At 46.4% G+C, this 27,554-nt stretch overlaps 10 protein-coding genes across 10 annotated transcripts; 6 read left to right on the top strand and 4 right to left on the bottom strand.

The window, feature by feature from the left end:
* Positions 1-593: 593 nt before the first annotated feature.
* Positions 594-2,026, bottom strand: BDV38DRAFT_280359 (uncharacterized protein; the record flags this gene model as incomplete). Its single annotated transcript, XM_032059292.1, has 7 exons — positions 594-891; positions 946-1,041; positions 1,103-1,482; positions 1,548-1,621; positions 1,691-1,724; positions 1,787-1,806; positions 1,861-2,026. 7 exons carry the CDS (start codon positions 2,024-2,026, stop codon positions 594-596), a joined length of 1,068 nt encoding a protein of 355 aa, XP_031916425.1.
* Positions 2,027-5,607: 3,581 nt separating this feature from the next.
* Positions 5,608-9,988, bottom strand: BDV38DRAFT_290577 (ABC-2 type transporter-domain-containing protein; the record flags this gene model as incomplete). The annotated part of the gene is made up of 2 exons (XM_032061517.1): positions 9,622-9,988; positions 5,608-9,585 (listed from the first exon to the last, which is right to left on the bottom strand). The coding sequence occupies exons 1-2, from the start codon at positions 9,835-9,837 to the stop codon at positions 5,608-5,610; spliced, it is 4,194 nt and encodes a 1,397-aa protein (XP_031916424.1). The 5' UTR covers positions 9,838-9,988.
* Positions 9,989-10,765: 777 nt separating this feature from the next.
* On the bottom strand, positions 10,766-11,523 carry BDV38DRAFT_240417 (uncharacterized protein). The gene is made up of 3 exons (XM_032053898.1): positions 11,102-11,523; positions 10,945-11,045; positions 10,766-10,837 (listed from the first exon to the last, which is right to left on the bottom strand). Exons 1-3 carry the CDS (start codon positions 11,285-11,287, stop codon positions 10,810-10,812), a joined length of 315 nt encoding a protein of 104 aa, XP_031916423.1. The 5' UTR covers positions 11,288-11,523; the 3' UTR covers positions 10,766-10,809.
* Positions 11,524-12,182: 659 nt separating this feature from the next.
* BDV38DRAFT_240416 (fungal specific transcription factor domain-containing protein) lies at positions 12,183-13,310 on the top strand. The gene is made up of 3 exons (XM_032053897.1): positions 12,183-12,393; positions 12,442-12,671; positions 12,741-13,310. The coding sequence occupies exons 1-3, from the start codon at positions 12,241-12,243 to the stop codon at positions 13,276-13,278; spliced, it is 921 nt and encodes a 306-aa protein (XP_031916422.1). The 5' UTR covers positions 12,183-12,240; the 3' UTR covers positions 13,279-13,310.
* Positions 13,311-16,485: 3,175 nt separating this feature from the next.
* BDV38DRAFT_269322 (putative GABA permease) lies at positions 16,486-18,247 on the top strand (the record flags this gene model as incomplete). Its single annotated transcript, XM_032056951.1, has 4 exons — positions 16,486-16,575; positions 16,813-16,931; positions 16,961-17,139; positions 17,220-18,247. The coding sequence occupies 4 exons, from the start codon at positions 16,486-16,488 to the stop codon at positions 18,245-18,247; spliced, it is 1,416 nt and encodes a 471-aa protein (XP_031916421.1).
* Positions 18,248-19,034: 787 nt separating this feature from the next.
* BDV38DRAFT_280353 (uncharacterized protein) lies at positions 19,035-19,638 on the top strand (the record flags this gene model as incomplete). The annotated part of the gene is made up of 2 exons (XM_032059291.1): positions 19,035-19,491; positions 19,562-19,638. The coding sequence occupies 2 exons, from the start codon at positions 19,035-19,037 to the stop codon at positions 19,636-19,638; spliced, it is 534 nt and encodes a 177-aa protein (XP_031916420.1).
* Positions 19,639-20,455: 817 nt separating this feature from the next.
* On the top strand, positions 20,456-20,811 carry BDV38DRAFT_280352 (uncharacterized protein; the record flags this gene model as incomplete). The annotated part of the gene is made up of 2 exons (XM_032059290.1): positions 20,456-20,546; positions 20,612-20,811. The coding sequence occupies 2 exons, from the start codon at positions 20,456-20,458 to the stop codon at positions 20,809-20,811; spliced, it is 291 nt and encodes a 96-aa protein (XP_031916419.1).
* Positions 20,812-21,781: 970 nt separating this feature from the next.
* On the top strand, positions 21,782-22,380 carry BDV38DRAFT_280351 (uncharacterized protein; the record flags this gene model as incomplete). Its single annotated transcript, XM_032059289.1, has 2 exons — positions 21,782-21,875; positions 21,950-22,380. 2 exons carry the CDS (start codon positions 21,782-21,784, stop codon positions 22,378-22,380), a joined length of 525 nt encoding a protein of 174 aa, XP_031916418.1.
* Positions 22,381-22,610: 230 nt separating this feature from the next.
* Positions 22,611-24,513, bottom strand: BDV38DRAFT_290576 (cytochrome P450; the record flags this gene model as incomplete). Its single annotated transcript, XM_032061516.1, has 4 exons — positions 22,611-22,671; positions 22,772-23,408; positions 23,456-24,292; positions 24,381-24,513. The coding sequence occupies 4 exons, from the start codon at positions 24,511-24,513 to the stop codon at positions 22,611-22,613; spliced, it is 1,668 nt and encodes a 555-aa protein (XP_031916417.1).
* Positions 24,514-25,723: 1,210 nt separating this feature from the next.
* BDV38DRAFT_240415 (putative cytochrome b5 reductase) lies at positions 25,724-26,800 on the top strand. Its single transcript, XM_032053896.1, has one exon. It carries the CDS (start codon positions 25,774-25,776, stop codon positions 26,701-26,703), a length of 930 nt encoding a protein of 309 aa, XP_031916416.1. The 5' UTR covers positions 25,724-25,773; the 3' UTR covers positions 26,704-26,800.
* Positions 26,801-27,554: the final 754 nt, after the last annotated feature.

Genomic DNA, 27,554 nt, shown 5'->3' with positions numbered 1-27,554 from the left:
TTCTGGGATGAACAGCTGCTGTGAAATTAGAGAGAAAAACTTCATGAACACGCCGTTTCCCGGAGATGCTGAGCCCTAAACCTTATGCAAGGGACAGCAAATCTCTAATCTTCCTTCCTGGACAAACATTGAATCGCTATGGGAATCAAACCATTTATTTCGTCTTTTCTTTCTCAAATGTGAAATAGCAGAAAGTATACCAAGCTTTGCTGAGTAAGTCCACGGTTCAAACAAGTGCGAGTAAATTTCTCTGTATGTTCATATTGTTTCAAAAGTCGCCATGGGATTGAGCATGTTGGTACTCGCCGAGGGTACCAGAAAAGAAAATGAAATTGCATCACATGGTGCTTTATTCTATTCAGCAATTAAACTCGTATAATGCCTGGTCATTTCTAATCTGTATTGTATCATTCAAAGGGATATACTTATGCTTATGAAGCGATACGTCATTCATTCTTGGTGGATTCCGAAAACTGCGTAAATTGGTTTTGCTGGTTGGAATCAGCCTGAATGTTGAAAGCTTGCGACATTTCCACCCTTTGCTGCATGACGAGGCTGAACCTTGGGCTAAGAGAAGACACATACCATCAATTTCAAGGAATAGACTGTTTTGTCGGCTTTGTGTCGACTCCAGCCTTGTGGTATTGCAATTCCATCTCCACGGTCCGTGTGATAACCATAGACCTCGAGGGATCCGAGCCGTTCTGAATAAGCTCGATGTCATCGTCGAAATAGCGGCTCCTACCATGTTGCCTCGTATTGCGTGTGCCACTAGTTGGCACTCCGGAGGGTTCAGACCCCGTGAAACAGCCTCCAGGGCAATGACGGCGCAGGAAGGGACGGAGCGAGGGAAGGCAGTCGCAGATAATGACAAGGACGGTTTCCGCATTCCTATCAAAATGTTAGAGGTGAACCACTACATGGACCCCCTAGAGGAAACCTTACGCCCATAGGACCGGAACTGCCATATGATAAGGATGGTCCCCTTCATAAAGCAAGTTGTCGACCGTGATTGCGCGAAAGATACTGGTAATAATGGTGCTGCTATACTCAGCTTTCTGCCTCATCCGAAATTAGTAGCAATGGACAAGGAAGTACTCACATGCCACCCAAGAAAAACATCAGAGACACTCCTAGCTTTTGCCATACCCGCATATTCAGTTTCCAGATCAGAGGGATCGGGGCGATTATCATTAAGAAATCCGTAATAACGTTTAGCACGGAACTTGCTAACATGATACTGAGGCGGCCTACACAGTGCCCTTCAGTTATTGTCGGGTCCCATGCCTTAGCAACCGGCTGGCAGCCGAACAAATAGAGGAAAACCAGTATAGGTGTGGGTATGGTGATGAGGGTCGCGATTCCGTATATGCAGAATCTCCATAGCTTCACATGGGGACTTAGGCGATAGTATAGCATGATCAGGCTCAGCTTTGCGACACAAACTAATGGAATGAACGTCACGACGATTGCTAAAATTAACTTGACTGTGTTAGTCTAAAAAATCTCGTATCTTTATGGCGGGGGGGAGTGAGGTGCATTCTTACCACCGTGAACCTAGTAAACTCACTCTCCGAGAGAGTAGCTTCGTGCTTCCCAATACCTCCATCACCGAAACCATCTAGTCTATCATGTTAGCCGACATTCCCGGGAGTTATCGTTAGAGTTGTAGAGAGGTGAAAGGACTTACACAGGGTTAAACCCTGCATGGCAACTGCTAACATCTATATCTGCCGTTAGTTTCTAGCTTATTTCGTGGTACCTCAACAGTCTTTAAAATGCTCACCCATGCAATAATCGTGAAAACTAAAAGCTGTCAGTATATTCCCGTCCCTCATCAGCGGCTAGTCATAGGCTCACCATTATGAACGCCAAACTGTCGGGTGATGAATACACTCGTATAGGTATGCACAACGAGTGACAAGGCGCCCGTAATAAGCCCGAAAATTACCAACGCTTCATTAATTGACCCGTACGCTTCATGTGAGAGACTGTTCCGGGGTTGGAGTCGAGTCCATCCCTCCATTGCAAGCGTCCAAGCCATATATTGCGGTGGTGCATCAATCCTCTAGCCCTTGACCTGGTTCGTGTGAGAACTGTAAGTGTTTGGCACTTAGGTCTCACCAAACCCGTCTAAAGGATTGCACATGCAGAATGATGAGCGTTTATAGAAGTAATTTTCAGATTGCCATGTACCTTAATTGATTGGGGTAACAGCCCATTCTAAGAAGAGAATTGGCACTAAAACGGCTCCCTTCTCCAAAAACAAATCCTGTGAGCCGCTAGAAGACCGCTATCAGTAAGCTAGTGTTCAACTTCAGGTCATTCAAGCTTAATTAATGCTCGCTTGGCCACGTGGGGGGGTTACCCTCATGACAGCACGCCTGTTGGATTTGCCGAGATTTCCCCGTGTGCTGTTTCGATATCCAGCTCAGCCTATGCTAGATGTCAATCTGGCAGATAGGCCGTGAACAGTGGATCGCACTACCACTAGGAGCCGATTCTTGTTATGCTGATCTTAATTTTCTACATTCAACCTTGGAGAGAAAGAGATAGAGAGAAACAGAAGCGTGAACGGAAGGATTCGATGACGGAATTTTAGTATCATCATAGGAATCCTTCGTGGCCCCATATGCGACGCATTACTAACGTTATGCAAGGGTGTTTCAAATTAGAGCATCTACCGGGATATCCTTTATGCCGACCTAGCCTATTAGAGAAATAAGTGCTTACCTTATCTTCATGAAGATCTCGCCTCACCTTATTATCTGGGGTTACTCTTGTGCCGCGAAACGAATCAAAGAACGGATTTTTGAGATTGCCGCTGTACAACACCAAGGCACATTATAGCCCGTCCAACAAATAGATCGAGTCTCTAACCTACAAAAAATGTTAATTGATTTGAGTTGCTCTGAAATCCCGCCGATCATGTCAGGTTGTGGTTAGATGTGTCTAACTCAAGGTGGGGATGTGATTGATAGCGGACGGACCACGGCAAGGCGCTGCTTTCCGTCTCCCCCGGCTAGGCAAATGGGATGCATTCTGCTATGTCCATTCCGGGATTGATTTTCCTGGCTTGCGTGCTCAAACCAGTTTGGCTGCCGACGTAGTTGACCACCTTAAAGGACGTTTGTATCCATCGTCCTCTGAGCGTTGCCCGATGAACTAGAAGGGGGATGACCTTCTCAAGACGGGGGGATTGCACGCATCCTCGAAGTCCACAGTAGGAGACCATGCTCTGAAGAATTCAACTCAAGGGAAGGGGTTCTGTCACCTGTGTTGGCAGATAAATCATTATAATGTTGTTCATCATTAGACTATTGTGCAATTGGGTATGATCTTCCTGGTGGATATATCCTCGGGGAGCAGATATGGGCATCTTCTTGCCACCCTTTGGGGTAGAGACACAGTGCGTGAAACAAAGACGCAGAGGATGGCCCTGGGAGTGCAGAGCTGGATCGATCAAAGATGACTCTGAGGTAAAAGAAGTGTAAGACCAGGGCAGCAGGTCGGTATATAGACGACAAGTCATCCTCACGGGATACCGTTACGCCAGCTGGTTGCAACAAGGTTAAAGGTCATATCAGTGGTTTGAAGCGTAACTGTATACAGATAGCATACAAACTCTAAAAGTGCTTTCGTTTTTCTCTTTCTCTTTTTTTTTAATTTCCTTTTTTTTTTTTTTTTTTTTTTTTTTTTTTTTTTTTTTTTTTTTTTTTTTTTTTTTTTTTTTTGTAACTGATTTGAGTTTTATGTGGCAATGGATATCCGTGGCTGCATACGCATAAGACGCATAAGACCCATAGATCACCCAAGTGAACCTAAATTGATGAATGATCACGACGCCAATGATTCATGTGAACCGAATAACCTCCTTTGGGATTCGGAAACATGATCATGAATTGGTCAAGATGTATTTCCACCTCGAGCTTTCTATCAAAGTCTATTGGGTCACTGGTCTGCTGCGTAACAACGAAGATAGCATAAGGACAGCTAAAGCCTGGAAATCCCCAAAAGGGGAGGAGGTAAATGAATATAAATATCCCCCCACTCAGTATACCACTCGAACACCTCCGTCACCTTTGTGGCTAATGCAGATAGTAATCGTTTGCTGAGTTCCAGCCAATCATGATTTCACAAGTCCGCAAAAGATTTTTGGACCCCTGAATGACTACAGAGTACGGAGTAGACACACTGCATCTCCAGAATACCGGCTGCGTGGATAGTTTGGAGCAGCTTGCTTGGACGGTCGATCTTCTCGGCGGAAACGGTCAGCTTAGCCAAGTGGGTCACTTCACGGCCTTGTTCCGTGATTCCAAGACGGTTGGCTGGTGACGCCTACATGAGTAGATAGTGTCTAGTATCTACTAATCATAAATACAAGACGGGCGCGGTGACCACTTTCCTAAAAGGAGTGATTTCAACGCAACCAACATTTTTGTACCCCGTAGTTCTCCCGTCGTGGATGTCGCGCTATTAGGGTTATTGAACGGGAACCCTTGAATCACTTTTTGTTCTCTCTAGGTGGATTTTCTCCTTTGTCACGCTACATGCGCCAAAAAAAAAAAAAAAAAAAAAAAAGAAATTATTTTATTTTATTTTTTTTGGTTGAAAAATAGAACTTTGAAAAGGGACGGGCGGGTACATGTTTCAGTTGCAAGAAAATTTTCCCGCAGGATTCACCTTGGCTAGTCTGCCCTAAACTCTAATATATTTGGCAAGCTCCTGATCCACTGTTAACTGCCCGAGCTAATCGCGTCCAAAGAGGTTAACCTCGATACACATTCCTTTTTGAATTCGGAATTCCCTGTTTTCTTGTTGTTTCTGTGATCGGGCTTGCTGGCCCGATAGAGTACCTTGGTTTTGTGATCTTCGTAGCATCCATCACCTTTCACACGGGCTAGATGTTCTTGGTGACTGCGTAAGCGTTGGAGTTTGGCCATCGGATCCACTGAAAGGTTGGGTATAACCATAGGCATTATCGGTGCCTAAGCCGAATGTCGGTGCCGAGTTCAATAGAGATCCGAGTTGATTCGGGTTGAGCCCATCAACTCCGGTCCGGCCAGCGATATATCATATGAATGGCACGATGTCTCATAAGACAGGGGTGTTCTATCATATGCATGCAGAATTTAGACTTTCCTACAAAGACGACGGTGTGATGCATCCTATATTTGCTCACCCCACGATGCTTGGTGAGCATTCGCCCCTAATTATCCTAGACTCCACATCTCGCTAGTTTACCTGGAAATCGACCCTCACTGCCAAGATGGGGTTCCCCCTGCGTCGTGCCAAGACTACTGAAGCATCGGAAATTCACATCTTGGTTGAAGGTGACGCCGTTGTAGGACATGAGTAATAGTTCAATTTCTCTTTGAACGTTCTGTATGGTATAAAAAAAAAGCACTATGGAGACCTATTGTTTTAAAATTTGCTTTCGAATAACGGACAAGTCCTGACAACAGTCAATCTTTAGGAAAAAAAAAATGTCAATATGCGTAAGGCTATCTATCTATCACGTTGTCCATCTATTCAGCTTCTCCACCAGACGAGCTATGTCCCCTAACAGATATCGCAGTCATTGGTGCCCAGGAAACTGTGAAATCATCACTCAGCTCTTTTAGAGGCTTTTGTTCTCAGCTTCATGAACAGATACACCAAACCATATGAACTGAAAATGAAGATCACAAAAATGCCCACGTCTCTCCAGCCAAAGTAGTAGTCGTTCAAGTTTATGGTCTTCAAATAACCGCCTCCGCTCGTATAGGGACAGACACGGCATTCGGAGCGTGCCTCGGGATTGACCAGGTTTGCGTCAGACTCTTCTAGATACGAAGACAGGTACTCCAGACATGTCATGTTGGAAGGTGGATTAAATGTGGCGAACTCCGAGTCAGCACACTTCACATCGACATCGAATATGTTGAACACCAACAGGCTCCCGACTAGATAAGTGAGAGGGTTCATGTAATACATCCAGTATCTCCAGAATGGAATAATTTGATCGTATGGGACCAATATGCCACAGAAAGAAACCATGATTCCGACAAGGAGAGGATTGACCAGTGCGGCAAAAACAGCATTTGGCGAGTAAGCTGCGACAAATTGACCGATTCCTGTGTATGAGAACTCATACAGGACTACAACAAATAAAGCGGCCCCAGCCTTTTCTGAGGCTGCTGGGAAACCGACAGTATAGTACCAACAGAGGAAGTACAGCACGCCGCAGACACAGAGATATGGGAACTCGGACACAATAAGAGCCGTGACGAATGCTTTCCAGGAGTACATCCTTGATTTCTTTTCCCGTGCATCGTAAATATCCCGTCTTTCAATAAAGAGGGGCTGGAGCTGATTTACCACGCCCGGGGCAACAAACATGAACACGAAAATAGTGAACATGCGAAGCTGCATGTCATTTACAGTATCCCCGATCATCCAGTATGAAAATCCATTGAACAGGGCTAGTCCAATATGCAGGTATATCTTATTGTTCACATAGTTCGTATTCCGAAAGAGTGCGAGATTCATGCGGCGCAGGACAATTTTAGTTTGGTACCAGAGTGGTGTCGCATACTCGTTGTTATCAGCACTTGAGTTATTCACTGGGTCTCTTGAAGCGGTGTCTCGAATAAGCCTGTCGAGCTCAACCATTGACTGCTGATACTCTGGCGACTCCACCCATACACGGTGCCAGTCGATACTCGAAGCTCGACCTGAAACGACGTCGATCATATGGTCTGCAGGGTTCATTTGACTAGGACAGGGCGATCCATGGCGGTTGAAGTATTCTTTGAGCGTGCTGGCATTTCCTCCGATCTCTCCAAAGTAGACAGTTTTGCCACCTGGGGCCAACAATAAGAGGGTGTCAAATTGGTAGAACAACTGGGCCGATGGCTGATGGATGGTAACTAAGATGGCTTGGCCCTGGTTTGCAAGCTTTCTTAGGAATCGCATAGTGTTAAAGGCAGATTGCCCATCAAGGCCCGAGGTTGGCTCATCTAGAAAGATCAGAATACTAGGCTTGGCGACTAATTCGACGCCTATAGTAACACGCTTCCGCTGCTCAATGTTTAAACCGCCTGCGTTAGGCTTTCCTATGAGAGTATCCGCAATGTCTCCAAGTTCAAGAAGGTCAATAATGACATCAACGTATCCGAGCTTTTCCTTTTCAGAGGTGTTGGGAGGCTGCCTTAAAAGAGCAGAGAATTCTAATGCCTCTCTAACGGTTGCATAGGGCTCATGAACATCAAGTTGTTCACAATACCCAGCCGAGCGCTGGAACGAAACTGATAGAGGCCGGCCGTCCACCATGATTGACCCTTCAATTTTACCTTCTGTTTTCCTCTGGGCAAGGACGTCCAATAATGTAGTCTTCCCTGCTCCAGAAGCGCCCATTAGAGCACCTAGCATACCAGGCTTTACCCATCCATGAACGTTATCCAATAGCACACGGGGGCCAGACGGAGTCTTTACAGTATATGTTAGGTTCTTCCAGGTGAAGACGGAGGTATTTTTAGCCAATTGGGCCTCAAGAGCAGGTGTCGAAAAGGGTGGTGAACCATCCATTTTCTCTTGACTATGGTGACCATGGCAATACTTTTCTAGCGCTTGGGACTCCTCATCATCATTAAGACTCAGCTGCAGATGATGAGCCAGTCTTTCCCTGGGAATGAGAAGCTGTGCTCCGGACTCAGAAGGACTTTTCCACATCATGGTTGCACCGATCGTAACCACTACATAGAAGACCCACCAAGCCCAGAGAATACCAAAGTTCCGCCATAAGTGCGTATAACTGTATGATAAAGCACCCAGATATTGTTCCCCAGTTAGCGAGGCGAACCCTGGGGTTGAACCTCTCACCCCAGCGCACGACCGATATGACATACTCACATTAGCGTAGCTTTCGCCATGAGGGATCAGGTTGCCACCGGTGCAGTCGATCTCTCGATCACGGAACTCGTTACTCATCAAGCCATCGAAAGCGTACGCAACAGGGTTAAGCCAATATAACCACCCAAACCACGGCCGCATTTGGGTATATTGAATCTGAAAGCCTGCGTACATGGCCATAATTGTCACCACGTATCCTGAAACTTTGGAGGCACCATCAAACGTTCGGAAAACCGCACCGACGGCACGGAATAGAGCAGTAGAGCACATCGCACATGCGAAGAGGACCACGAAATACGTAAAGAACGCACTGGCAGACAATTTCAGGCCAACCATAAAATACAGGATTACAGACCAAAGGCTGATCTGAAAAATTGTGATTGGAATATCCGCAGCTATCTGTCCGATGCAGAACGCGGCCGGTTTGCAATATGCAAAGGCGTCGTGTTTCACTACCATGGGTCTGCCTGAGAAGGAATCGACAACCTCTGACATGGCGCTCATACTGTTGTAAAGGATGGACCAAAACAGGGCGCCGGCTTTGAGAAAAAGCCCAGAAGTGTCAGGTTTCACCTGGTAATACATCGAACCAGCTACTAAAGCCTGTATCAAAGTCGAGCCTTGCTTCATGGCAAATGTTTTCTTATCGCCGAGTAGCACCTGATATTGTCGAATAATACAAGCATGTACTTGCGTCGCAAAGTGGACAGTGTTTGCGCTTCTTGGATGGTACTTCTCGAGAGCGACAGATTCTTTAAAATCTTTGGTGCGTTGCTGCGACAGCTCACTGGTAGGATAATCATATTCAGAGGTCATTTGAGCTTTTATGCTAGAGTTGCGGTAGGATGTGGCAATGGCTTCCGCGTTCCGGGGAAATATGGCTTCATACCCAGGACGAATTCGACGTTCCAAAGGAACTGTAACACTGGTCAGATAATCTCCAATATTAGCACCCTCGCTGCATTCGAATCCGAGGCTCTCCATGAATTGTTGTGCTTGGTTAGCAGGTCCATAATAGATTTGCTTCCCCTCATCTAAAACAAGCACTTTGTCAAAAAGGCGGAAAATATCATTTCCAGCCTGGTATAGTGTTGCAACGATCGAGCTGCCATGTACATCCGCCATCGCACGCATCATCTTTGCCCAGTCCAATGCACTTGCCGCATCCAGACCTCTAGTACTGTTGTCCCAACAGTAGACAGACGCGCCAGATGCTAGGCATTCCAGAATTGAGACCCGTTTTCGTTCCCCCCCAGAAACACCACGAACATATTCATTGCCCACTTTCGTTTCTGCCGTATGAGATATACGGAGACTCTCTAAGAGGAATTCCTTCATCTCTGCACGGTACGCCTCTGCATGGACAGCATCCCCAGGGAGACGAGCGGGTACCTTCAGACGAGTAGCAAAATCCAGGGTTTGTCCCACAGTCAACGAGGGGAAGAATATCTCTTCCTCTGTATTCATAATGATCTGGCCTGCATAATTCTCCGCAGCCTCCTCATGGCCCATACTACCATACCACACGTCACCTTCTATTTCTTCATAGCCCGTCCTTCGATTGGCAAGCATCTTCAAGAGTGTTGTACATCCGGATCCAGGGCGGCCGAGAACCAGCAACATCTCTCCTGGTTTAACACATCCATGGCTCTGATGAAGTATTGTTTTCAATGGTATGCCTTGTCGGTGTTTCTGCAGACGACTAAGGATGTTAAACTGCGAAAAGACATTCTCATTGATTGTTGCTTCGGCACTTTTCGCTTTCACAGTCAATTCATTCCAGGTGACTCCAAGTCGTCGGGGTTTGTAGCCGGATTTTAAACTTCGGTGCAAAATATCTTCGAATTTAGAAGCCAAAGGACTAGCCTCGGCCTCGGTCATAGTAGACTTGTGCTCCTCTAGAGTCCAGTTTGTGGTTGATGGTGGAGCGGTCGAGGTTTCCATGGTTAAAGGTGGCCCAATGATACTCGAGGATACTCAACATAGACCGTGCATTACTGAGGAGAGAGAAGCTGGAAGATACAAGAATAAAATACTCAATGAACGCGAAAAGAAAGCGAGAAAAGAACAAGGCACCGTAGTAGCCTGTTTAAATGTTGGCTGGTATTGGCGCCTGGCCCACATCCTTACAAATAATCAGTAAAAGATAGTCACCAAACTCCGATAAATGGGTCTAATAGGTAAAGAAAAACGCTATATCGCACCAAAATGCCTAACAATCAACGTGGGATAGGCCATATTGGTTGCTCGGATTGTGAGTCGGACCCTCGGACAGTCGCATTCGGATCCACAAGCAGCAGCCAAGGAATTTGGCGAGTGATTAGTGAAATGGTACCGATGTACTCGGACAGAATCTGCATGGTTATATATGTAGCTTGCCATTTCAATAGCAGCTCTCGTAGTATATGGCCTGTTTTTATTTTGTCTTATTTTCCTTGAGGCATGTATGATAGAAGACCAAGGATATGTTAAGTATCGCAAGTTAAGTTGTTGATAGAGAATGAAGATGGCTAAACCTATATGGGAAGGCGGTCCTTCAGGCCAGGAACAACCCTCGGAACAAGCCTTTTTTAGGACTAGTACTGCATTGAAAATGTTCCGAATTTCCGACCACTTTTCTCGAAAACTAATTTCCGAGATTCCCGAAATGCCGACAACATTGGAGACAGTAAACTGAGAATCCTTCCTTATGAAATTATGCTCCTTCAGGTAGTAGAACCATAAAAAGTCAGCTGACACCTGATGGCCGAAACGTCCGGTATCTCGCCCTTGGCATCACTCCGCAGACTCCCAGCTGTAAGCATCGCTATATATCACTGCCAGTTTTTGTACCCACACCAATGGTGATATGCCATCCCGAGGTGCTTCAGAGGAATTGACGCACTAACGAATGTGTTTGTTCTTTCTCTCATACTTTTAGTGTGACCTATGCCACGCAAGGAAGGTAACTAGCATCCTCAACAACTACCGGTAGTCAATTGCAGTAGCTGTGGTCATTACTGTCACTGAGTATATATACAAACTGTGTCTGACGCCGGTTTCTGGAGACAGGTTAAGTGCGACCGGCAGCCACAGTGCCATGGCTGTTCGAGTGCGCAAGTCCCATGCATTCGTGCGAGACCCAAGCAGACTCGCCGCACTCGAGTCTCACGGTACGTGTGGCAGCGCACTTATTACAGAAACATTTCTTATACATTGTGCTGTACAGTTTTCGAAGACCTGGGGATTCTAACCCAAGAAGCAGAAATAGGGGCGTTGGTGATCTATCCCGTAGAAGCCCACCTAATCCGGGGATCAGTCTCGGTGGACATGGTGCTTCTCGAGGACTATCTTCAAGCACCTTAGAAGGAACCAGACAAGTGAGACACAAAACGACTCTGCCCGCTGAAGCCATCCGCTCTACTGCGTATGTATATCCAGCAAACGAAGTCAATATAATCCGACGTGAACTAGACTCGAACTCGTCCCTTTCCACAAGCCGCAGGCATGTGTTGGAGTCTGCCCTATCTTTGATTGGTGACTTCAGCAATCCCTCACATTCAGTCGAAAGCTCAAGCTATGATCAAGAGTCAGATGATGATACACCAGATAATGTGGGACTTCCAGAATTGTTCTTCATGATGATGAATCGTAAGTACCCTTCTTCAGTCCCTTTTTAGCCATGAGACTTATGTCTATCCAGCTTGTCCCGATTATTCTACGCCATGGAAACTTCACTGGCCCGATCACATATCTCTTGAGAGGTTTGAGACCATGTGTCTGGCGGTTGTGAATGGTCAGGCGACCGGTCAGATAGCATCTCAGTATAAAGTCTGTATATTTGCAAGAGCAGTTACCTACATTAACAGATGGCTGCGTATATGTACGTCCAGCGAACTGGCTCAAGCCCTAGAAGCTTCGAAGAAGAAGTATATAACGGCTGCGCTCCGGTCAATTCGAGAACTTGATATTCTGCACAAACCGAGCCTATTGATGCTCCAGTCTTTGCTTTCGGCAGTGAGTATAACCTAAGATACAAACTCCTGTGCATCAATGTATCTATGATTACACATCTAACAACTTAGTATTGGGTACTAGGTCAACCTGATGCAAACTTTGGGTGATACTACTCAAGCTTGGACTTTAACGGCTTTCGCATCGAGGCTCCTGGTGGCACTGGGTTATCATAACGTGGACTCAAGGATGCTTGAAGAGTGTGACAGGTCTCATGAAATACGTCGCTGTATACGATGGTGCTACTACTTTGATAAGGTTCTGAGTATGCTTCTAGTGCGACCACCATCCTTGCCAGCGCTGAGTGTTGAGCCAGCCTCGTTGCTTCTGTCAAGACAAGCAGACCCTTTAGATATGAAAGGCAATATTTTAATTAAGCTGGCGCATGTGCTGGATGGTGCCCTTTCTGTACTGATGCCTGGTGATGGAATTCCTGATAACCAGACTCTGGAAACTATCACTCGCTTAGAAGTCGAATTGCAAGACATATGGGAAGAGCTGTGTGAGGTATGCATCCCCCTTCTTCTTCCAACCAGCCATCCTAATACCGTCTAGGCAAGAGCGAAATCGAGTGACACAATAGAACTGCGCTTGGAATGGGATGCAGTGGACTTCACCTATCATTCTATCATAACAACAGTCTTGCGACTCAATTCGGTTTCCTTACATGACCATCGTGTGCGTGAACGCTGTTTATCTCATGCCCGCAGAGCATTACGTTCAATGAATGTGCTGCAACATCATATCTTGCGGGGTGAACAAATATACCACGATTTTGTGTTCTGGTATGTATGCCTCCTTTACTCGTCAACAGAGACTATGGGAGATCGACGGCTAACTTATCCCACACACAGGACCGTACTTCTCTACCCACTTACGCCTTTTTTCATTATCTTTTGCAATGTCATTGCAACATCCAATCGCGAGGACTATAATCTTCTAACCCAAATAACAGCGGCCTTATCCCGCATCAAGGAATGTAACCCTTCAATATTCCGATTGCATGGGTTATTTTCACAGTTCACAGCTTTGTGCGATCAGCTTTATGAGACCATTGCTCAGGATGTTTCACAGCAGCATGAACAACCCATGGAGGCAATCAGAAGCCAGCCCACTGCAGTTGCCAACTCTAATGATGTTAACGTATCGGTATATCCTCAACTCCATGAATCGCTTACCGCAAGGGCACACAGCAGTGATAGCACTCAACTAGGAAGCTCGGAGCAACAGGTGCTGTATTCGCATGCACTCGATCCTGGATCTAGTGCGGAAGGGATATCTCAGCAACCTTCGTCAATGTGGGATGACGGGCTTATGTGGGAACTTTTCAATATCCAGCCAACTGTTGAATGGTTCGATGCGGGTTATAAAGATAGTGCGACTGGGCTATGATACGGTATTACAATGATATGCACAAATATGACCATATGTATCAAACCAAGACAAAATGAACGTCAAGATGGATATATGTTCGAACCAGCTGTTTGCATGAATAGTGTTGCCAGGCGTACAAGCATACCTTGCCTGGAGCGAACCGTAGTCCACGATTATATCCAAAAGAAGTTCCATCACATTATAGAAGTACTGCACTGTCGTATAATTGATAGTAGATTGCATGGAATAGACGTGGGTACGGGAAACACATATATGGCATACACAGAGATATACACAGATAGTTTCATGGGTTTGTACGTGACCAAGGGTTCTGGCACCCATTCTTCCCGTCATCAACGACCGGGAGGAGCCCGAAAGGAGTGGTATGCAGGTATAATACATTCATCCCTGTGTGCGGCGGCTAGTAGTGATATCTCGGTAAGTTGCTTCTATCAATCATTTTAAACAGCTGATACATCTAGGCGGCATCTACATAATACCTTCACTTTGGCCATGTGGCGCTCTTTCACCCAGTACGATATCCTCACGGGTTACTGAGATGCGGACGCTCTTGACGATAGTATTACCAGTACCCCGCGCTCCTGAGGTGCTGGGCTCCTTCGTTTGCCGAGACCACCTCCACGACCTGGTTTTCGACTGCCGACTGTTATCGTTCTCACTAATACCTAGTGATTTTGAGGCATCTTCGGTATATGCGAGGCCCTGGTCATCTTCGTAGACTGCTACGAACATCTTTAGAGATGAAGCGGTAAGCACGAGAACACTAACACCGAGATGGATTAGGCGACTGTATCTGCTTCTGGATAAAGTATAAATGGATGGCAGAGAGAGGAATGAGACTAAAAACGTTTAGAATCTGGGTCAGCTGTTAGTAATGGAAGGAATAGAGGTTAAACATACATAATGCGGCAGCTGAGAATGGTGAAGATGATGAATTTCTTGAATAGAGAAATTTGAACGTTATAGATAATTCCCACGGGATAGGCTAGGATAAATGCTTCAAGGACGATATCTAGGGCGCAGATAACCTTCCGACGCAGTAGCTATAAGTCACAAGATAGGTCGATGATAGTCGAGGTGGTTTCCAAAGCAATACGAAGTAGAACTATAATTACTCACGAGACCAGCGCAGTGATTATCAGTATCTTTCCACGGGCTCTCACTGCAACGAGCCCCTAGAATGGCTATCGCGAGAATAGCCCAGACCGAACAAGCAGCGAGGATGGCACTATTCGTCCGCATAGAGCGACAGATGGAGAGGTTCCGATAGAAGATCATCGAGCAAATTTTTGACAGACCGACGACAAGTATATAGAACAGGTCAGCTACATAAACCGTCTGGCTTTGGTGAGCATCAATTCCATAACTTTCTCTAGATTGACACACCTTCAGCATCGGCGTGGAGTTCTTGTCCGAAACCATACCTCGCATTTTACCCCACCCATAGTGAACGGAGGCTAGAATAAGAGAGACTTGCACGCATGCACATACCTGATAGGAAATGTCAGAGCGACCTAGCCTATCTGATGTAGGGCAAACAGGGGCCGAGAGAAGGGATACCTTTTTACGACGCATACCACTGCTGTGAGAAGTATGTAATCATCCTTCAGCACGGATCTTTTTGAGGCAGCAAATGCGCGGATTGAAACAGAGGCCAGGGTTAGAAACAAAGCGAGCGAAGTGATCACCACGAGTAAGCCACTATGATCATAGTCAGCGTCCGCTGCTAGAGGAGGCGAAATCTCGGATTGCAGTGGACTAGATCGAGCTGGCATTGTACTTGGCCAAGTTGAATGGGATTTATATCAAAAGATTAAGGTCGGTATGGTATCTCCATATATTCAGGTTGAGGTTGGCCCTCCTACAACCCCGCTAGAAGACAAAATGGTACGGAAAGATGAGACTTTATCCGCTGACACGTTTAAAATCCGTTTCTTTTTCTATCTTACAGCAGAGTCTGACATCCAAGGGCTCCGAGCTTCCACCGCATATTGTCCCTGTCACATCGACATCGACAGCGCACAGACGGTGGTTCAAGTCTATTCGTGCACACATGTGTGCCAATAATTTAAAAAAAATTTTTTTTTTGCACGATTGGTAGAAGGGTGTCATCGCATATAGTAGGCCGTTTTAGCCCTGGTGATGAAGCTGTGAAGGATTTGACCCGCAGTCGATCATCTCCAACCACGGCCTAAATCTCAAGCTACTGGGCACCTACGTAGGACAAACGTCTTTGGACTAGGATTCAATGCGGTTAGTCCTTCGTAATGAGTACGAAGCGGTTCATTAAGTTATCTTATTTGCTTTTCTTTTTTCTTTTTTATTGGCAGCGCCAATATTTATGCCGCATGTTGTCTTGGCGAGGGTATGTAAGAAACGACGGAGAGGAACGGTCCGAATGGAGGATAGTTTAGGATATCGCTCTTTGGGATTGTCCTTCTCGAGTACTCCGTATTGAACACTTATCTGGACCTATTGATGGTCAAAGGCCGGATAAGTCCTTTCTACCCAGTGAAACTTGGGTTGGTTGCGAACATGGTGGCTTTATCGTTGACTCGGGAGAAAAATTAGGGTTTGGTCCGGTCAGCCACCAATTGTCTTACTATATTTACCATGACTCCCGTTTCTTGAATTTCACTCGTGACCGGAAGATAGAAGAAGTCCATGCAAGTATAACCTCGTCAGTTAGATCCCTCGTATTATGGTTCGGTATGTCGTACATAGTGGGCAAGCATGCAGATCGAGTGGCCGGGTTGACCCTACTTCTGTCCTTCTGTCTCGAATTATCTCTTCTCGTCTCTGGAACAATGAACAAAGTCCTTCGTCGGAACTTGAACATGTCAGGAGCATAAGGGAAAAGGGGTAGCTCAACGTGGGCTCTTTGTTCCAGCATAGTTGGTTGTATTGCCAGGATTGATACAGTATTCATCGAAGCATTCGTCCGTGAGGTTGGACAATCCATGAGGTGTGACAGCAAACATACAAAACATGCTGATTGCACTCTTACTGTCCCGATATCACTGACCGTGACAGATAGCATGCTACAACATCCCACCCTTCAGTGGGTATTTGATTTCTTTCTGCTTGACTTATCCTGATTTAGTTACTATTTCAGTGTTTGAGGATGCAACTACCACTGAATATGCTCCTAATACACAAAAGCCGGGAGATCTTATCTCGACTACTGCGTCTCGGAATATTGACATGGAAAACAATAATAAGGATGGCGAAGAAATGGGGACCCGGTTTGACCAGACCGACATGACGCGCATGGGTAAAATCCAGGAACTCAAGGTATGCTGATAGCACTCGTTGATAGCCGGGTATCATGGACTAAAACATTGGCGATGAATGCTACTGCAGGGAAATCTTCGCCCCCTAACTGCTCTAAGCTTTGCATCGGTACTCCAGGCGACCTGGAAATTTCTCCTGATGTGCGGGATTCATTTTGGGTCTCCCAATTGATGGAGGCCAGCTGACGCTCAAAGCGTCGATTAGAGGAAACACTGAAGCGCTCGTGAACGGCGGCAGGGCCGGTTTATTCTGGACGTACATGTGGACCTTTGCTGGATTCGGGCTGATTATTCTAACAATGTCCGAAATGGCCTCAATGCAAGTGAAACTCTGAACTTACTTGATATCTCAATCGGGTCTGGACTGACAAATGTGGAAAATGCAGGTCCCCTACTTCTGGTGGTCAGTACCACTGGGTTTCCGAACTTGCATCTTCCCACTATCAACGTGTTTTGAGCTATATCACAGGCTGGATGTCGGTGCTGGCATGGCAGGCTGGCGCAGCGTCGGGCTCATTCCTGACCGGCACGATTATACAAGGGTTAATCAGTGTGAAAGACTCAAGTTATAAGCCTGAGAATTGGCAGGGCACGCTGTTCGTTTTTGCAATGATCCTAGTTATCTACTTTTCAACGTCTACATAGCTAGTTGGATGCCCCGTATTCAAAACCTGCTATTGGCATTACACATTCTTTGCTTTGTGATAGTCATAACCGTCCTGTGGGCAATGGCTCCACAGCAACCTGCGCACGCCTTATTCCTAGAATTCAGCAATACCGGTGGGTGGTCCAGTATGGGATTGGCCCTAATGGTTGGTCAGACCTCTGCCATTTATGCCGGACTCAGCTCCGATGCCACGGCCCATATGGCCGAGGAAGTTCGCGACGCCGGTAGATATGTGCCGATCGCTATCATCTGGGGCTTCTTTACCAATGGCGCCATGGCTATTGTCCTGGTAATTACCTATCTGTTCGCCATGCCATCCCTGGAAGATGCCCTAGACGACCCAACCGGCTTCCCTTTTATCTATGTTTTCAAGAATGCAGTTGGGACTGCGGGAGTGAATGACCTCACGGCCATCATCCTCATTCCTGTCATTTTTAGCAACATCCTCTTCAATGCGTCAACAGCGCGCCAAACCTATGCGTTCGCTCGTGACAAAGGCCTGCCGTTTGCCAAATGGATCTGCAAAGTCAATCCGAAGCAGAAGCTCCCTGTGAACGCTATCGGACTATCCTGTGTCATCAGTGGCCTCTTAGCCTTGATTAACATCGGCTCCGACACGGCTTTCCACGCCATTATCACCCTTAACGTGGCAGCACTCATGTGGACATATGTGGTATCAGTCGGTTGTTTACTATATCGCAGACTGTCCTGCCCAGAAACACTACCTCCACAACGGTGGAGCATGGGGAAATATGGAATCTGGGTGAACGCAGCAGCCCTGGTGTATGTAGTATTTGCTTTCTTCTCGCTTTGGCCCACCAGTACTCCAGTCACCCTCACCACTTTCAACTGGAGCGTGGTCATTTTTTTAACCGTTTTTTTCATCAGTGGGGTGATGTACATTATCAAGGGACAAAAGGAATATGCCGAGCCGGTGATATCTGTCAGACGCGACGCAATGCCACAGGCTCTGGTCAACCGACATGGTATTCGCCGAGAGATTTAACTTTGGGAAACAAGTCAGCCACGTCTATTTGTTCGTTTCTTTCGTTGTATTTCTTATATCTTTACGCCAACGGCCTACTTCGGAGGCTTTCTTCATGTTGCCGGTCAACTATGAAAAATAATGCCTCGATTAACTATGTATCGCAAAGCAAGACCTAATAGAGGACACATGAACTACATAATTATCAATCTTGATTGCGTATATATTCTTGTTACATTATCGTGTCACATCGTCACCGTGAGTCATTGGTCTTCATAGTGACTTCCCCATCAGATCAGCCCTTCGCCCGGTGCCTTGCTTGAAGTGCTGTGTACTTTGGCGAGTTACATCTTGGTCCAATACACGGCTTTCCCTTCCTTTCTTCCTGGAGGTTTACTCCTGCGTAATAATTACCTCGTGATGTAGAAGATCGGTTCCATCATAGATTGCACTGTACGGAGTAGTGATAAAGTGGAAACGGGAATAGAGGTTGTATTTGATGAATAGAATGCAAAGCAAAAGAGTTAATTTGATCTTGCAATAGCGTAATGGTCGCACCTCGAGGAATGACCCATGTGCCCAGAGGGCTAGACTACACAATATCAACATGATATCCCTAGGCAGGTGGTCAATTTCAAATGGTCACATTACCTCATACTTTGAATAGCCATGGTTGAGCGACAGCTCTATGAGGTAACCGTAGCGACATAGAAGACCTAAGTCATCGAGATGGAGAGGCTATTTAAAAAGCCCTGTCTCCCTCTTTTATACAGCTCTCTCCTCTTACATCTCCATCATACCAGCCACAATGTCCTTGATATTCGTGGCCATGCTTTTGGGCGTGGGACTCAGTTCCCGACTGGCCATTCGCCAATCCTGCCATGTTCAGGATGTAGCCCACACCTTCTACGGATTTCCCGACAATGATCCTCCCGGCTGTGCGATCGCGTACGACTGCGGCCGAGGTCTGACGGCTGGGGGAGTTGGAACCTTCAACGACCCGTTAACCTTCGCCTCAGCCCCGGGCGAGTTTCAGATCTGCGAAGTCATCTACGACCCCTATCTGCGCAAGTATCTTCGCATGGAGGATTTCTGTGACTCCTGCAATCGGAACTGGGCCAACAAGGTCTGGCATATCGATATCTGGACAGGTTCCAGTGCTGTCAATGGAGGAAACGACCAGATTAATTGTGAAAACCGGTTGACCCCGACGCCACAGCACAAACCTATCATTAGAGGACCGGGCCCAAATCTACCTATAGACGGTAGGCGCTTCTTTCTTTGTTACGACAGTTCCTTTTGTTGCAGGTGTTATTGTATATTGACTGACAATAGCTACACCTCTCTACGTTACGTCCGTTTGCAACGCTGGGGGCGTATTTCCTGGTTATGATGCTCAGAGCTTTTGCTAAACATTATCGCATTGGAAGAAGCCCCAACGCTGTGAAAGATTTATAAACAGAACTGTCTTTACTATATATTCGCCTGAGAAGCTCATGTTTCTTGCTCTCATGGGTATTGTTAGCCTTTTCCTGCCAATGCTTTGCTATGGTGTCTGAACAAAATCCTATATGAATGAAAAATTTGAAACTAGTATGACCTCATTTTGTAGTAGTCTTAAGGTCATCACCTTTTTGAACCATCAGCACTCAGATGACCTTCACTACTGATGGGCCAAATTCCTTGGTTCGTACAGCAACACACCCATATGGCTTTTATAATTGTCATGGCATGATCACTATGTCGAAACTACCTGTTTGCTATGTGAATAATGACATATAATGTGATCACTATTGACCATTGACCATTTGTTTTGCGTGGGTAATTAGAAAGTTTTGAGGGATATATCCACAGTTCTTTATTGAAATTTCATATCCGGTATAGCTGCAGCTTCTTATTTTAGTGCGTTCCTTCGACTGAATGAATGAGTGCTTTGCCTTCCCGATGGGGCGCCGGGCAATAAAAGCCCCCTATCTCATGATCCTCAATAAGCATGACCCGCAATTGAATGCTCCATCGACATTCACCACGAATAGATGCTCAAGAGTATACTTCTATAATGTTCGGCTCACTATTCACGTCATTGATACCCAATAAGGGTAAATGATGGTTGGTTGGAATAAGTCAACCCTATATAAATCCTGCCGCTCTTGTCCCACCGAGCATTCCTGTATGAATTAATTCTCACATGAACCAGTACGACATCGTTTCACAAGAGAAGAAAGAAAAATGCTGATCCACCAGCTAGTCCTCTTCTCCCTTGCTGCACTTGCTGCTTCTGCGCCTGTCTCAGAAGAAAAGCGCAGTGGCATTCTAGATGGTATTTGAAAAATTCGTCCTCATCTTGAGCTGCATTGTCATCGATCCTAACCACTAGAAACGCAGGCTACGAGTCAGCCGGCGATATGGACTTCCCCAACGCCCCCGAGAACGAGCCCACCAAAGAGGCAGACAGGATGTTTAACGGAATTTGGATACCCCATACCATAGAGTGGAAAATCCCACCTCATATACGCTCTGACTCTGAAACGGACTTGTCAGCCGGAGGCGCCGAGGAAACTGGGGACGATGTCGAGGACCAGTGAGACTGGATCTGGGTTACCAGGAGAGCGCCGAGGAAACTCTCCCGCGCAAGATATAACGCACCTCCGAAGAGGGGACTAATACACAATGTCGATTAGGATGTAATGTGGCTTGCATAAGCATTGTTGCAAGTACGAAAGAGCTAAACCCCGTCCAGATGAATGGTGGCAATCCTTTCATTGACTGCTTCTCATCCTCATAAACTGTACCCTGGTCAGGATGCTGATATGGAGCTAAGCTCATAGCGTAAGGGGATATATTCATCTCAAATTGCTCCCCTGATGCTTGTAATGCATAGATAATGCCATGAGCTATAACCTTTTTGTGTTTATTTTTAACTGGAGGTTCAAGAGACAGTGGCTTTACTTTTGTTGGTAAACCTAGAAGCTGTCTAGATATCTTCAAACGGACTTCCCGGCAAACCTTTGCCAATTTACCTCAAGGGTCAGAGTCCATGCGTAGTCCATTGCATAAGGAGTATGTCTCGCAGATCTGTACCACATAGCCCATGAGTACTAGGGAAAGACTTGGCTTGAAAAAGCTTCTGATAACCTTCAGGGTCAAACCACCAGACAAAAGGTCGTACTGACCTCCTGAGACGACGCTCGACAACCAACCACACTGGCGCATCTCCTTGTGCAACTGTGCCACATAGTCTCACAGCAAGCGCCCGCCACACATGAGCTATCAAATACTTCAGGTCTAGAGTCGCCGTCGGTTGCTCGATACCAATTGACTTTGATTTAAAACAACGATGATATTACGCCTCAGCGATCAATACGAAAAGGGGCGTGTTTCAGACAGATTTCTTTATACTTTACCTTACAGCCACTTAATTCAAGTTATGTGTATAAATATCGGCGAAGTTCTCACCGACTTCACTACCAGAAACAAATTCAAACATCCAAGTCCTCAAGTTCTTAAGCACGTCAGCCAAACATTCTTCTTTTACCAAAGAACTTCAACTCCAAAATGAGATTTCAACAGTTAGCTCTCTTCGGCTTAATTGCTCTGGCAGCTGCGGTTCCTCTTTCTGCGAAGGACAACCGCGCCAAGCTTGCATCGGGTATATACTCACTTCCATGCACCTCTGCTAAATCTATCATGTTCCAATCAACGCTAACTATTTATTTGATGCAGAAGCCCCCCTTTCTCGTAAGAATGAGTATAGAGATATCTCCGCTCGTGCCACTATTCCTGGTCTCAGGGGCGAAACAGTCAACTTGATTCTTCGCGGTGAAACAGCTACAAACGGTACTAGGCATGGCAAAGGTGGCGAGGGTGGCAAGGAGGGCGGAGAAGATGGAGATGGCGAAGACAATGAAGAAAGTGAGGATGAGGGTGACGATGGTGAGGAAGGCAAGAACAAGGAGGGCGAGGAGGGTGGTGAGAGTGGTGAGAGTGGTGATGGTGAGGAAGGTGAGGAGGGTCATAAGGGTCCGCACGGAGGCAAGCATGGCCAGGAAAGCCAACACGGTCAGGGAGGCCAACACGGTCAGGGAGGCCAACACAGTCAGGGAGGCCAACACGGTCAGGAAGGACATGATAGCAATGGCCAAGCCGCTAAATGAGGACTGCACAATGGGAACAGATCCACTGAAGAACCGTTTTGGACAAGCTGCTTTGACCGACGGAGGTATCTTGAAGCATGAGAAGGTCAATAATTTGCAGGGACTGGTCCTTGCCATTTTTCAAATGCTTGCGTTGGCTTCTCTTTTGTGTTTTGACTGTTCTATTAATTCCTCGTAGCCAAGTGCTGAATCACCTTTTCTCTATATCCAGATATCTAAGGATGGTCTATTTACAGTAACGCTTCATAAGCCCAAATTCCAATAAAACCAGATAGCCCGATTTGCCAAAGACTCAATCAACAACAAGAATTCCACGAATTAAAGTGAAGCGCTTGTAGTAGCAGACTCCGACTTGGGAGGCCATTTAACACGCCGTTCGGCGCGCACGTACAAATTATTAGGCCGGATCAGTTGGAACATAGGGTCGTACTCAATCGGCCCATCGTTCTCCTTTATGAACTTGTACCGGTATACTAGCTTCGGCAAAAATACCTTGACTTCTTGGAGCGCAAAGTTGAAGCCAATGCACATACGTGGACCAGTAGCAAAGGGGATATAGGCGGCTTTGTGTCGGTTCTTGACCTCTTCTGTGTCCCATCGGTCAGGGTCGAATCTGGTTGGGTTGCTCCAGACTTCTGGATTATTGTGAAGGTGATGAAGAGCACCAATTACCACGGATTCTTCAGGTAACTTGTAACCCCCAGGTAAGATCATGTCAACCTTGGCGGTCCGTGCGGGCTGATAAGATGGGTTATGGCGACGCTGAGTTTCTTTGATCAGTTTATCCATGAATGTTAACCGGTCGGTCAAGTCTGCTGTTATCTGGGTATCTTCGGTGATATCGTTGTCGATCAGCTCTTGCAGTAAGCGATCCTGAACACCTGGGTACGTAACAAGACTGTATATCAGCCAAGACAATAGTGAGCTAGTTGTAGTAAAACCAGCTCCGGTCGCGACAACTAAGGACTGGATCAGGCTTGTTTTGGGCAGCTTTTCACCCTTGTTGTCGGTGGCTCGAATGGCATAGTCTACTTCAATCAGTAACTATTCAGACACAAGCCATTGCCACACTCACCGATCATGTTAGAGGCCTTCAGGGCAGCGTCTTGAAGTGGAAGATCTTCGACTCCACCACGACTGGCATTCTGGATCGACTGGTCCACGATATCGAAAATACGATAGCGCATGTTTCTCAACCGCTGTGGATCACCAAACGGCAGCTTCGCATACCAATCACCCCTTGCAGTTACCTTCTTATTCAAAGACAGTGACTCCGCGATGATCTGAATGAGTTCATGAGGAGGTGCATCGGGAGAGGAGAAATGATTGAAATCAATGCCGAGCACAAGCTTTCCAACAGCTTGAGATCCAAGTTTAAGCATATATTGGTAGACGTTCCAAGCCTCACCGTTCTCATCAAAATGATCGAATACTTTGAAAGCATCTTCAACTGTCTGTTGCATTGTAGGGGCATAATGTCGAACAGCCTTGGGGCCCAATGCTGGCGGGAGGAACTTATGTGCCGCTCTCCACTCCGGAGTGTCAGTATCCCCTAGGAACACACCGGCTTGTTGGTTCTTGATCGCATGAAGCGGGTGAGCTTCGTTGATCTTCTTGGTGAAGAAATCGGTTTCTGAGAATATGAGAGATGACAACTGTGGATCGTTGGTTTGGTAGACCGTACGTCCCATGTTCGTTGTCTTGATTATAGGCCCATACTGTTCAAACAAGCGTTGATGGTTTCCTAGGTGGTCGGGATAGATTTCGAAGAAATTGCCAACGATTGGAAGTCCTTTAGGACCGGGAATTTCTCGCACGGGTTTACCATCAATCGTAATGCTAATGGGATCCTCATTTGCAAGGACCTCCGCGACATCGGATAAGGTCGCATCCTGAGACTGGAATCCGATTCCTGTAACGATTAGCTAAAGCCCAAATGCAAGCGTTCCTGTTCCCCTTTCTGTTCTCCTTTCTCCCTTGGGTATACATGATAAACGTACCGTTCGGTTCCACTATAGCGAAGTGTGCAGCAATGAGGTGCCTGAGCCCATCGTAGTCTAGTGTGGCTTCCAGTTCAATTTCTCTCGCAGTAGAGCTAGGCTCCCCTGAAAGGTAGAAGAGCTTGATAGGCATTTTGTCCGAGCCTAGGCAAATTTCTCATAGGGTTAATTGGTCGATAGGAATCAATCTCGACCTCTATTGCTAAGGGTTGAGGTACTAATTTATAGTACCATGAATGGCCAAACCTAGGGCAAGAGGCCGCCTCAGCGCGAATCCACATTGTCCGATTCCACATTACGTTGGACTGATATGAATCGGTTCACAGTAATGAAATGCGCATTAAGATTTGTGCTCCCTGCGACGTAAAAATGCCTCGATGCCTGCCTCGGCAAAAGCTTCGATATTGCGGTCGGCATCGCAATCTCAGAGCCAAACCTAACCAGCGAGAGACAGAGATCGTCGCCCTAGACCCACTGATACCCATTTAAAGCACTAAATTTTAACATAAAGGGGAAAGCGTTGCATTGGCAATGTCGGCCGCGACCTCCACGTATGTTACAGAATTCGGCCATGTCGTGCCGAATACCCATCGGGCCGTTTTTAATTTATGTCAATCTCGGAGGAGAAGATGCCGACTTCAGTGAGACGTCCCGACTGAATAATGTATTTACAATATGCCTGTGGGTACTATACTTATGTTGACTTTTTATGTCTCACGCTACTGGCTGAATTCCGTGGCGGTTCCAACATAATAATAAACCACGAGCTCGCCTATCCAGTCCAAATATCCAGTCCTACTTCCCTTCTATGCTACAACTAATTATCGTTCCCATACAACATAACGATCAGTCGAAATGATGGAAGCAAAGGCCGAAAATCCTGTGGAGGTTCAACTTCCTGAGTACACAGCCGCAGAGGTCGCATCGCATAACCGCAAAGATGATATCTGGATCATTGTTCATGGCAAAGGTAAGATTGCAACTATTAGGTTAGACACAACAAGACTAAGGCAGAATAGTTTTCGATATCACAAACTATCTCCAAGATCATCCTGGTGGCGCAGAGATCCTCATTGAAACTGCGGGCACAGATGCCACGGAAGCATTTGAAGACGTTGGCCATTCTGAGGACTCAGTAGAGATCATGCAGGAGTTCCTAATCGGCAATCTAAAAGGTGCTAAAGAATACGTCCCTCCCAAGAAGGTCCAACTAGTTGCTCAGAAGCCGGAGACGGTGCCTCAATCATCTAGGAGCCGCCCGGTGGGAACAATTGCTGGTGTGCTGGGAGCATTGGCATCCGTACTTTATGTCTATCAACGGAGTACTTTTGGTTCCCTGGTTCCGAAGAATGAGATTAGCCAACTGATTCCTCAGTATTTCAACGGAATCAGAATGCCTCGCGGAGGGTTCACCAATGGTTTTCTTACGGCTGCAGCCATCTCTGCAATAGTTGGCACAGCCGTGGCCCGTCAAGCAGCCAAATTTACCAAGATAGACTCGGGCTTCTTGCGCTACCCTCCACATATCAAATCCCGAAAGGTAATGAAAACTGACCCGCACTTGGCTAAAGGATTTCTGGATGCCAAAGAATTCAAGAGCTTGCCTTTGGTTGAAAAGGATCAACTATCTCCCAACGTTTATCGATTCGTGTTCGCTTTGCCCAATTCCAAGGGAGTCATTGGACTTCCTATCGGACAACATGTAGCTATCCGCGCACTTGTTGATGGTGCGACGGTATCTCGGTCATACACTCCGGTGTCAAACAACTTGGACCTCGGTCGCTTGGAGCTAGTCGTCAAGTGTTACCCTGAAGGTCTGCTCACTGGTCGGTACCTCGCCAACTTAAACGTGGGAGATGAAGTTGAATTCCGGGGTCCCAAGGGAGCGATGCGTTACAACAAGGGGCTCTGCACCAAGCTCGGCATGGTCGCTGGAGGAACAGGTATCACACCTATGTATCAACTCATCCGTGCCATCTGTGAGGATGAGAGGGATACGACTGAGATCAGTTTGATCTACGCCAACCGGACGGAGGCAGACATCTTGTTGAGAGAGGAGCTAGAGACTTTTGCGCGCAAATATCCCAAGAACTTCAAGCTTTGGTATATGCTGGATAGTGCTCCAGATGGTTGGGCCTATGGAACTGGCTTTGTGAACCAGGAAGTCCTTAGCCAACAATTACCGGGTCCATCCGAGGATACTAAAGTCCTCTTGTGTGGGCCTCCTGGTATGGTCAACGCGACCAAGAAGACGTTGGCGGCCATGGGATTCCAAAAGGCAGGAGCGGTGTCAAAGACGAGCGACCAGATTTTCTGTTTCTAATTCTTATCCTTATCTTTGACTTTCTCTTTAAATTCTCTCTCTCTCTCTCTCTCCCCGTCCCTTCCTGTGGACTTGGGTTTCTATAGGCAGCTTCAATGTATATAGACTGTAATATTCATCAATATATTGCTTGAGAGGTATTTATCTTTCTCTGCGCGACATCCGGACGTCAACGAAAAAGGAAATGTCAGCCCGAAATCTTGAGCCATGTCTCATTGCTTAGATATGCGGTACCCACCAGAAGGCTTTCGAGTTGACAGGACCAGCGTATCATGGCCCCTAATTTTTCTCAGGCCATGTTGTGGTGGAGAACTCGTAGTGAAAAGCTTGACAGCAAATGACAGGAATTATGGAGTCTTTACTTGAATAGGGCTAGTTAAAGCACGGGATGAGTGGTTTGGACCAATCATCGGGTTGTCAATTCCGTACGTTGAGAGCAAACCGAATCATATCGACTCCTGGAGGTCTATGAACTGACTGAAATTCTCATACAAGTTGGTAGTTGATATGTGCCTCGGTCAGTGTATAGACTATAAGCCTCTCAGGCTCAAGGGAAGTACCTTTTCACCCAGTTCTTGAGCGTTTTCAAGTTCCAACCAACTACCCTAGTGCTAGAGTCTAAGAATCCCTAGCTTCTAGCTTCTAACCTCTACAAATTACCTGGAAATTACAGGAGCAGGTGTTATAATAGGCCAGAAACAGACTAGACAATTGAATCAGGATTAGTGATCGCTGATTTCATTATGTGTGGAAAATATAATCCCAACCAAGTATAACTTCATCCACAGTACTATTCGCACTTTCGGGGTGTGTCCGAACAGTAAATCTGCCTCGGCTGATCAAAATTTACA

The sequence above is a fragment of the Aspergillus pseudotamarii genome (genome assembly GCF_009193445.1).
Source record: "Aspergillus pseudotamarii strain CBS 117625 unplaced genomic scaffold BDV38scaffold_12, whole genome shotgun sequence".
NCBI classification, from domain to species: domain Eukaryota; kingdom Fungi; phylum Ascomycota; class Eurotiomycetes; order Eurotiales; family Aspergillaceae; genus Aspergillus; species Aspergillus pseudotamarii.
The sequence above is the reverse complement of the archived record's forward strand: the minus strand, read 5'-3'. Positions and strand labels throughout refer to the sequence as shown.